Below are 11640 nucleotides of genomic sequence, written 5' to 3' on the forward strand. Positions count from 1 at the left end.
TAACAGGAATGTCAGACAGTTTTCTGGTATGTGCAGTCCATTATTAGAGCTACTTTGTGCCTCCTTTAGAGCAGGAACGTTAGGTTTGGGACTATAAAGGGTGAGGCGATACAAAAAAGGTAACCACCAGAACCCTGCTTGACTGTAAGCCCTATTGATGCAAGTCAATAAACCAGATGTTATTTGAAGGACAACACTGTTTCAAAATGGCAGCTGTATTCCCTTAGGAGCGAAAGCTAGTCATCTAGGCTTGGAGAGCCTGTGGCCCTGACCTGCCAGGGCTCAGGCATTGTTTTTTGGCAAGGGCAGAGCTGCTCCAAAGTTCAAGCACTGCCTTTCACGTTAGCACAGACACTTTTTTCTCTCAGCTTTATTATTCCCAATCCATTCTTCATAATTGTTCATCCTACTCCACATACAGAAGCAGGTTAAAATTATGGGTTAATGACAAGAGGTGAATTCCAGCATCGGTGGAAGAGCAAGAATAGACAGATCTTTCCAATGTATTTCTTACAGATCTTAAAACTGTATTTCTTAATCCACATATTTTAGAAAAAGGTACTAGTGGATCATGAACTTACAATTAAGAATAAACATAGCAAAGTGTAACTGTTCGAATACTAATCAAACATCTTTACATTTCATTTCGGATGTAGGATATTAGCATGGTGAACAGTTTTATTTCATGAATACTGCTAGTTCGGTTGCATCTCCTTTAGCAAAAACTCTTTGGCTATTGAAACAGCTGTAACCATTGCAGAGACCTGGAGCCCAACCCTGCTATTATGAATGCATCAGGGCTTTTCCCATTTCCTGTCCTCTCAAGGGCACCTCGCGTGTGCCTCTACTATGAAAGTCCTCTTGCGCGTGACAGTTGCTAGCCCTTTCCTTTTCATTACATCGGCTAGCTCTGTGATTCGTAAGGAGTAGCCATTCAAAAAATATGTGAAATTGAAATGCCAAATTAGTTATTCTTCTCTGTATATTAGGACTAGTTTGAGAAATAAACTCCTTTCAAGTATACTGAAGCCTTACATGCCTCATCTAGCCGAGTTAGAGGCCAAGGCGACAGGCTTCCTTCTAAGCTCATTTTAAAAAATGTTAGTTGCCAAACAAGACTGGTTTCTAAAAATTCTTTACGTCAGTTAAAATGCAGTTTTAAATAAAAATGTGAAACATTTGCTAGTCATGGATAAAAGTGCTAATCTTTTCTCCTTATTTGTTCTATCTCCCTTTTCTTTTCTGATTGTAAGTTAAAGGAGTATTTTAATTTTGACCAGAGGTGCACTGTCATTACTAGTATTCACATGTTGTCTTTCATTATTCACATGGTTGTCTCTCATGACGTGAGGAGGATGGTGGTGTGGCATCCAAATAAAATACAACTATAGGACATATATGTGTATTCTGAGTTGTATCCTCCCATAAACAGCCAAACCAGCAATTAAAGATTCCAGATGTATAGCTTCATTCTAATGATCAGATCGGCCAAATCAGATTGGTCTTCAATCAGTGAACTACCCTTGGTATATTACAGACAAATGAGGCAATTGTCCTAATTAAAATAGAGATTAACGTAACTTTTGCCTTAATAAATAATGAAAACCAAACAATGGATACTGATACAATACCGATGTTACTAGTTAATGCTCTTTTTAAACTTTTTCTTTACTAAAATCATATAAAATATTCTGCACAAGGTTGTTTTTGATGTACACCAAACAATTTTCAAAGTTGAGACTTTTGCACCTACATTCTGGTCCTTTTGCACACTAAAGAGAGTAAAGCACATGGCCAATTGTGGCTACTACCGCCAAGTGAAACTCTAAACCCATTAAACCTTTGAAAATTTTGACCTATATGCTCAAAAGTTAATGAATTACGTCAAACCCATCAACTGCCTATCAAATTCGTCATTACACAGTGCAAAGAGCAAATTCATTTATCTGACATCGTCAAGATCTTAACTTACATTTCTTGGAGGCAAGCAGTCCTTGACACACAAGGATATTGGAGAAAGAAGTTTGGCAAACTTTGGTTGGGAGTGCCTGCACTCAGTTTTCACTTCTTTTAGACAATTCCTAGAACATGCTCCAACATGGCAGAAATTTGGCAAGGCCTTAAAAAAATCTCCTCAAAACACATAAACAAATGTTTTAAGTAACAACAATCAAATTGGCATTATTAAATGAATCTCAATATAGAGAAAGTACAGATTTCTAAAAAATAAAAAGGCAAGAAACCAGAAACATAGTTAAGATTTCCCTAAGTGGTTAGCAGTCAATGGACAGGTTTGCTGTATCATTATACTTTTAACCTATCACAATATTAAAATAATGGTCATTGATTATAAACATTGTATTTATGAGTTTTCATGAATTTAGTGACTAGGAAGTTGAGGTGGTTATTCCTGCATAGCTCAGTGAGATTACTCTTTAACACACTGAAGAATGAGCACCAGCTGTTTTCAATGTTTAGCTATAAAGATTTTCCATATTCTGAAAATAAATTCCATACTGGTTTATAGACAATCACTAGTGGAATGATTAAAAATGCAAATTCCTAGGTCACATGATCAGACACTGATTCAGTGACCTTGGGGAAGAGTTCATCTACCTCCTCAATAAACACCCAGTTGCACCTGATGCAATTTGTCCACAGAACACTTTGAAAACTGCTTATGCAGTGAAAAAGATTTTCTTACAATTTCTATACCAAAGTTCTATCAGTACGTATAGCACTTTTTTTTCCCATATGGCAGTTTTTGATGAATAAAATCAGTCAAAATTTTTGTGCTTTCCAAATCTTAGCAACTATCCAATTAATAAGAAACCCTACCCTATTTTCCAACATTCTAATTCCTCTTAGACTGTTTTACGGGTTAAATTTAAAAGTATTAGAATTGCAACATTCAGTATCCCAAAGTTGAAACTTAGAGTAAATCATTTCTAAATTAATTTAACCTTGTGTTTTTTGGAGGAAGTTTAGAGGAACCTGAAGGTCCTTATAGTAACGTCTTAGTTTAGGAGGCTGTAGTTCCTTGAAAGCCAATTTAAAACACACACACACACACACACACACAAAAAAACAAAACAGAAGACAACCTGCATTAAGATCTCTTTAAAAAGAGAAGGAGCCTCAGAACAGGAAACGAGAGATTAAACAATGACAGGTAAATCATTTCCTAGACTTCCGGAGAGTCTTGGCAGCAAAAGGTGTAGTGCTTTTGGAAGAAAAAAAAATCATCACCCACAAAGTGACTAATTAATCAAGTGACTTATTACAAGTAAGAAAACCTGGTATTTGTTAAGATGGGCTTGTAGCAGCTTGCTGTGTTTGCTCCCAAAAGACGACTGCAAACACACTGACATTTTGTCATACTGCATCTTTTTCCAAAGTAAAATTTAACAATTTTCTGGATAATTTGATTAAATAAGAGAGGTCCTCTCAAGTTGGCCTGCTTGGGCTAGATTAGGCTAACATAGGATGGCATTTTATGATACCTTATACCTGACTCAAAAACAAGCTATATTTTCCATGTCTTTCTTAATATAAGGAATTTGGTAACCTGGTAATAAATTTAAGAGTCTACAAACCAAATAGACTGGCAAAACATAGCCATGATCAGCTAAGCAAAGAAAACATTTCTTGCCTCAATTATAAACATTTTCATATGTATACTGAATGCCTGACACACAGAAGATATTCAATAAATGTTTGTTGAACTAAATTCATTTCTCTGGTCTTGAATTAGCCTCATGGCATTAATTCTTAATTCTGGATATAAAGAAAAAGTCTAATTTGTTCATCTTTTAGGGATGTCTCCTGAATGAATCAGTTTAAGATTTTTTTAAAACCTGCAAAACAAAGGCAAGTCAGCAAATCTACAAACACAGATGGAAGAACAGGATAATAATACAGCCAAAACAAGCTCTTATGGTTAATACAGGTGCGTCAAATGCTCAGTTATTTCTCTCCAGATTGCTAGAATTATATCTGAAAATCATCAAATCTCTACATTACTTTTAAAGCAGCAACATAAATGAAAATAATCTTATAGATAAGTGAAACAATTTCATTGAAATGCTAGCCTTAACATAAAAGGTAGTTTCTTTCACTTCAAAGAAAGAAAAGGTAAAATAAGACAACACAGCTCAGTTTAATTTCAAACGTTAATATATTTTCTATTTTATATTGAACATATGCATCTGTAACCCCTCATTTGCAGCAACTATCACATCCTCATAAAAGGGGCAAAATTTGTAAGATGCCTCTTAAAATAAATATTCTTTTTTATAAAATAATAAAACTTCAAATAAATATTCTTTACACTAAACAATATGTTGAAAAAATTAGAAAATAAAGGTTGAATTTTACTGTAACTGTACAATATACATGAAGTCCAAAGGGAAATCAGAGTCTTACAATAAAGGCTTTCTGTAAGGCAAAATACAATCTAAAAACATACTGATTGATTCACATTCTTCCGAATGTACAACATATTAGTATAATATTTTGTGACTGTGCCATATAGCATGGCACAACTTGTTTTTCACAGTTGCAAATATTATTGTATATACAAAAATATAGCACATTATCTCTGGAGAAAACAATGGAAAAAAAGTCATTTGCTAATTTACAAATTTTGAAAGGACTATTCACAAACAAAAATTTTTGCCTAGGAATGTCTGTTGCTTTAGCTTATGCAACATGTGAGTCGCCAGGTTCTATATCTCATACTTTGAGCTCCATTAGCCGAGTTCTAACAAGCATATCAGTTAAAATGGCACATGGACAAAAGCATTTCACTGCAAACAGCAAAGAATATCCCAACCCTCTATTAACAGTGCCAAGATTATAACTGTTTAGTTGGTTGCATATGTGTGTTAAAAAGAAAAAAAAGGAACAATCCTTATTATTGTAATATTCCTGATTAATGATGCTATGTTGGTTTTTCAAAGTTCCTGGGTGGGACAGTGGGAACTTTGCAGCAAACTGTGTTTGAGTTTTTACAACGGCATCCAGGCCTGTTCACCCGGTCATAACACCCCTGGCACAATTTAAGGCAACCCTTGGCTGGAAGGTAACACCATAAACAAGGCAAAAAAAGGGACATGACGCCCATGGCCGACCAACGTGTACAACAGTGAGACTGGCTGCAAGAACACGGGTTGTCAGCACAGTTGTCCTCGTCATCATTAGAACAGTGATAGAAGAGACCTTTCACACAGCACACACAAGTCCCATAGTCAATCACGTTCTGGGCTGAGCAAAGGCACTGCTTGTCGCAGATCCAGTCTGATGGCAGAGGCCTTGGGTAGGTACACTCCTTACATTTGCATTTGCCACAGTCCTCACACCTGTAGGCATGCAGGCCCAAATCTTCCTTGCTCAGGGGCTTAAGCTCACCTGGTTTGAGCTCGGATTTGGGCTGCACCCGGATTATCCCATCAGTAACCGGCCCAGAGGAGAAAGATGGTCCCAACAGTCTCTGTTCAGAGGAACTGCTGCTGGTACTTGTCCTCGTACTGCTCCGAGACCCAGAGCTGACCGTGCTGATGGACCTGGACAGAGGGGCTCTTGAAGAAGAATGGACCTGCGAGTGCTGGAGCCTGGGAGGCTGGCGGTGCTCGGGCAGACCATGGAGTCTCTCATGTTTGTGCTGAGAGGAGGGGCGAGGAGCAGGCTTGAGCCCAGGTCTCGGGACCACAGTAGGCCCCTCTGTGTACTCATTGGTGTTTCGGATGGCTCTGATCTGATCCAAGGACAACACGTGTACCTGCTGGGTGAGGGTGTCTCTGGGGTCAGGCTCCCCACGCTGCCTGCCATTGTCACGGGGTGCCTGCAGCAAGGGCTGCGACCCACTGCCACTCTGAGCTCTGGCCTCCATCAGGTCTTGAAAGTGTGGTCACTCCAGCAGGCTTAGAACACATCTGAATTCCTGTGGAAAGCAAGAGGAAAGAGTAGGTTTACACTCCAGGATACTTCCCCACTCTCCACCCACCTGAGTTAACTCTTCACTTCCCACTTCCCCTAGAGAAACAGGATTGGAAATGGAGTGGTTGTGGAGTTTATGAGAATAGCCATATATGATCAATGCCTGTAAAATAATGACTGGGTATTGACAATTCGTTAATCTTGTGATGTGTAGTGACACAAAGCTAGTCTTTGTTCCAATCACTTAAGTATCAATTCCTTATGCAAATAAACAAAATTTCCAAGGGTCAGGTTCAATGTAAAACTGGCAAGAAAGTAATGTTAGAACATAACATTGCTACCAACGTTTTCAAAAGTTGAACACCTTTTCCAAATTTGAAACAGGTTTAAGATTATGGCCATTTGTCTTAAACGTCAATGAATACAGCCTAGAAATTCCAACTTTAAGTCTGATTTTACATCAAATATCTTGAACTATGATTATGTAATATTCTGTAACTATAAAAATCCCATAGGATGAATGACATGTAAAAGGTAAATATTTCCCCACCAAAGAATACTTATAAATTTTACAACAATCATGCATTAACTGTAACTGTACAGTAGCAAAGGTATAGAATTAAAAAGCAAATCGATTCAAATCTTGTCAGGTGCCAGAAATACAATAACGCAAACTACACAACAAGCAAAACAGGAGCTTATTTTCAACTTCTCAACTTTAGAATCAAATATATAATATTTTACAGCTTGACTGTCTAGAAGACCTTAAATTCTGTAGTTGAAAGACTGTTCTGTTTTAGAAATAAATTATGTCAAAATCTTAAGTTGTTTGCCCGGCTCCAAAAACTTAATAGTTGAGAACATAAACCGGCTGGTGATAACAGGAAGTGTTTTAAAAATTCAAGTGCCACATCTCAAATCTATCATTCTGACAAGTAATCGTGTAAACGACAATCCGTTTATAAATTTCAAAACTATCATTCCCTTTACCACTAAGTCTACAATGAATAAAAACGGCGAAACCTGGACCTTTATCCAACCTCCGCTTTTTAGAAAAGGGACACAAGCAGGTGACACACGCCTCCCAATTCGGAACAAGGCAGAGCTGGAAACCGGATCTCACTTGCAACAGAAAAGCAGACAAGACAACGATGCTCTTTGCTTTCACTCCGTTTATCGACTCTATCTGCGCCCCAACACCGTCTCCAGCAGGTGGGACACAGTCGGGGCCCCGAGGGACTTTATTCCGGGCGGACTGCTGCAACCTCGAGTCCAGGCTGGACCCCTGCGCACAATTCCAAGACCGACAGACAGGAGGGGGGCGCGGGCACCTTGGAAGGGAACGTGCTGTGAAACGCTCGAGCACTTCCCCCTCCCCTCCTTTTCCAGCTAAAATCTACCCCGCTCCAGATAACCGCCTCCCATCTCTAAGAGGGAGCCACTCTATTCTCAGGCTGAGGTCACGTAGCCCACCACAGGGCGTTCCCGAGAAGGATCTCGAACATCAGGCACAGGTTTCCAGCCCCGAGGCCAAGACGAAAGCCGGACACAGAGCCGGGACACCGAGGCACCCACGCACACTGGGCGACTCCACTGTGCACTGACCAAAGGGACACTGCCTGCAACGTGTTCACGCCTATGTATTAAAATATACATACACACACCTGTATTTCTTAAAATAAAACAAGAATTGTTTAAGGAGAGAGCATTTTTCTGGGCCCCACCCCATTGCACACGTCTGGCAGGCAGGAACCAGATCCCTGGACTGGGAACTTTCCGCGCAGATTTGCTTGCAGTGGAAAGGAGCATCTTTGGGAGTCTTTTTTTTTCTTTTTAAACAAAAGTGATTTCTGTCGCTTTCTGGCCTCCTTCGCAGCGCCCCTCACCCTGCGTGCTCCCTCATTCTGCCCCCACGCCCCGCGAAATCCCTATTAAGAACTGTATCATTAGAGTAAGGATTAGGGGAAAAGGGCTTCATCACAAGGGTGGGGCAAACCGACACAGAAACTGCTTTGTAAAAGACGCACAAGATTCCGAATTAAAAAACAGCAGCAACAAAAGTAGATCAGCCAAAGGAAATAAAAAACTAGCCTCTTTTGCCACCTATTTTCAGGTAATGGAAAACGATCGCGACCGCTTGATGACTTTCTTCCGGTGTTGGGTCAGCCCAATCTTCTAAAAATAAAAAAAGCATGACCCAGGCCGACCACGGAGAACGGAAAAAAGAGAGAGCTGCACTTCCGAACCGCAGAGACCCGGCGCCAGGCAGGGCGACGCTCCCACCCGCACCCGGCTTGCCTCTGTCCACACCGGACAGAGGCGGGGGCTCCCTCCACCCGGCACTCCGTCCTTTTTTCACCCACGGGGTCTCGCTGCCCCCGTGAGGCGAGCGCCTCGCGTGCCTCCGGTCCCGCCGGCGCCACTGCCCCGGGATAGCCTCTCCCAGGACTTGCCTTCCCCGGAGAGGAACAGGTTAGAAATGCGGGCGCCTGCAACGACGACCAGGAAAGCACTAAGTGTTTTCCCTCCCTCTCTCGCTCTCAGCGCCGAATTCGCGGCCAATGCAGGGCCGGGAGACGACTCGAGGCGAGCCGTCCGTCACCCCAACTGCCCACAGTGCGGGCGCGTGGGGCCGGGGACACAACAACGCGCACGCAATGCACCCCCGCCGGGAAACTGCGGGGTTAGAGAAAGGAGGCCGGAGGAGAGAGACCCCACTCCCGGTCCGGCTGCACCTACTCCATGTTGCCCACAAAGCGCCGACCACAGCGCCAAGAGTTGAGGAGCAGAACGCGTCTCACCGTGATCGCGGCTTTACACCAACCCCTCTCCGTTGGATCTCTTCTTCCTGCGATGTGCAAATAAATCCAGCCCCGATGCAAACTTTCCCCCCGCCCCCCTTCTTTCCAAACTCTGCTCCAGTCCAACTTCGGAGCAATCGGCGGGAGTAAAAAAAAAAAAAAAGGAGAGGACAATCCGGAGCCAAATCCCCGGCCGAAGAACACTCCGGGGTTCGGGGCTGGAGGCGACCCCCTTTCCAGAGCGCACGCGGAGTATTTCCTCTTTTTTTTCTCAATGAACTGGAGGCCGAAGCGCCAACGGCGAGTCTCTTCTCCTGGCAGATGAGCGAATGAGAAAAGAAAACGGCCTTACAGAGACCCCAAGGCCAGATGGCCAAGTCGTGCAGCCACCACCGCGTCGTAGCGGAGGCGGCGCGGGGCCGCGGGCCGGGCCGGGCGGGCGCGGGGGCCTGGGCGCTGCGCGCTCCGCCGGCCCCTCTCCTTCGCTCGCTCTGCGGCGTGCAGCTCTCGGCAGTGCAGACTGGGCGTTGTGGAGGCGCGGCGGCGAGGCCGAGGCGGGGGCGGTGGGTGCGAAGGAGGAGGAGAAGGAGGAGGAGGAGGAGGGTCTGGGGCCCGGCCGGGGGGGCTCGCCGTTGGCCTGCGCCCTCGCCTTTCCGGAGGAGGCAGGGAGCTCTGCGGCGGCCGCGGCAGCAGTAAATGGCGTCATGTGGATCCGAGGCGGAACAGAGCAGTTGTTGTCCCAGAGGATATATCGCATCCGGTCCCAGCTCATTGGCTCCGCGGGGCTACATTCACTCACACTCAAGCGCCCGCCAGCGCTCTGAGCCGCAGGAGGCATTCAAAAGGGCAACCACGCCGCCCCGCGCGTCCCCAGGCCGGTCCTGCCGCCCGGGCGCCGTCACGCGGGGCGCCTGCGGGGCCGGACTGGGCACGGCGGGGTCAGTTTATCTAGTTTCAAGGAAACACTGACCTTAAGGTTTCGCCAGAGCCCATGAGGACGAGCCATGAGGAACTTTCTCCTCGCCACTAGGAAACGGGAATGAACACTTAAAAAATAATCCGGGCCATGGAGTGTTAGCATTTAAAACAAGTTGTAGGTTTTAAGACTTTATTCGGAACCCATTTCAAGCCCACCTCTCCCTATTTCTGACCCCCACCCCAGGGGGCGACGAGGAGAGAAAAAGGGGGAGGGGGAGGGGAGCGGGAAGTGAGGTGGGAGGGCTATTGGTTTATTCTTTGTCTACTGGATTAACCCGATTATACACCAGGCACCAGCACAAACCGCCTCCCCCCACCTCAGAGCCTTGTACAAGAGGAACGGAATGCAGATTCGGATTTCAAGTACCTTCTGCTCTGGCCGTGATTTGCTTTTGATTTTATTGATTTGTAGATTTCGGTTTAATGCTAGGTTTTATTTTTAAAAGGGGAGTTTTTGGATCTTTCTTACTGTTTTCTTTGGCACAACACTGAAGGAAATTCTACAATCTAAACCTTTTTAAGATTAGTTAATTCAGTAATACACATATACACGATTACTAAGGGCGACATTACCGGCTTCTGAAATGGGAGGGGGTCTCACTGTTCCACTGCAGATTTCCTCCTCCACTTACCCAGAAGAGTCATCCTTCATTTCCTACTCTCCTTGTCATCTAGAACATTTCTCAACAAGATCCTGTTGTCCATTTGGAAGGTGGACCGTGTTTTCCTACGTACTTAAAAAATAGAAATTAACGCTAGAAATGCATACATACGCACTGCTCTTAACTGCCGTTCATTTACCAAGAAACGTGCTTGTACGTGGGAGCCCCAGTGAGGAATTAACACCCCCCCAGCCACACTCCTATTACTGGATTCAAATGATTTACAGAATGTTTTTACTTTACAGGGAAGTACGGTTAATACTCCCGAATAGCACCTGCAATCTTGCCCCCGTGCGAGGTTAGAGTTCTTGAAACAGTGCTAGGAAAACGTGGTGCTTGATTACTGTGGTCCAGCTCCAGTCCACCACCGTTCGCAGCTACCCTGGCACTCGCTGCCTTCTCCACAGCTTTCCCTCTAGAATGTCCCAGTGCGTACCCTGCCGCGCGGTGCTCTCGCCTTGCCTTCTCCCAAGTTTCTCCGGGGCTCACCCCCCTCGCCCGAGGTTTGGAACTTAGACATAGCAGGGGAAGTGGCATGCGTTATTTCCGGGCGCTGGCCTATGTACCCCCACCCCAGGTGAGGGTGGACCAGGCTACGTCGGTCGTCTCCGCCGCGTCCCGGGTGCTGCGGGCACTGGTCGACTCGGCCTCCGGGGTTCTCAGCCGCTAGCCCGACGCCAGAGTCCTTTGAGCCTCCGGGTGAACGCAGGCGTCGCGGCGTTTACAAAACGTCCGACCACCAGGGGGCGCCCTCCCGGCGCGAGGCTAGGGCTGTTTTCCTATTACTCGACCACGGTAGGTGAGGGTGCCTTTCAAAATGTGCATTTGGCCGGCTGGTTCAAAATGAAAAAAGGCATTTATAACACACATGCCACAGCAGGTAGCTTCCCCTACTGTTTCCTCGGACACATTCCGTTTGGAATGCGAGATCAGGTACCTAGGTTCAGAAAAACTTCAGCTCTTACAAAGAGGGAGGAGTTGGGAGCCAAACCAGGTTTGTTGCAAGGCTGATCCAGAACGCGCTGCCCGTCTGTGGTCAGCAAGTCTCAGGCAGGACAGGTGAAAGAAACGCCTTTTCTTCTCCTATTTTAACCCCCGCACCCGATGGCTGCCACTGGAGACACTTGTGTCTATGCTATTTTCCCAGCACTGCAGGAACTCTGCGAAGACAGGTAGTTTTGGATCAAAGCCTGAAATGGAATTTAAATCAGTAGCTTCCGTCTGGTTCAAGGACGTTATATTTTTATTGAGTCAATAGGGAA

The 11640-nt window shown here is 44.8% G+C and overlaps 1 protein-coding gene across 1 annotated transcript; it reads right to left on the minus strand.

Moving 5' to 3' along the window:
* Nucleotides 1–4158: 4158 nt before the first annotated feature.
* Nucleotides 4159–9007, minus strand: SPRY2 (sprouty RTK signaling antagonist 2). Its single transcript, XM_019742585.2, has 2 exons — nt 8739–9007; nt 4159–5941 (listed from the first exon to the last, which is right to left on the minus strand). Exon 2 carries the CDS (start codon nt 5888–5890, stop codon nt 4943–4945), a length of 948 nt encoding a protein of 315 aa, XP_019598144.1. The 5' UTR covers nt 5891–5941; nt 8739–9007; the 3' UTR covers nt 4159–4942.
* Nucleotides 9008–11640: the final 2633 nt, after the last annotated feature.

Source organism: Rhinolophus sinicus, linkage group LG04 (genome assembly GCF_036562045.2).
Source record: "Rhinolophus sinicus isolate RSC01 linkage group LG04, ASM3656204v1, whole genome shotgun sequence".
NCBI classification, from domain to species: Eukaryota; Metazoa; Chordata; class Mammalia; order Chiroptera; family Rhinolophidae; genus Rhinolophus; species Rhinolophus sinicus.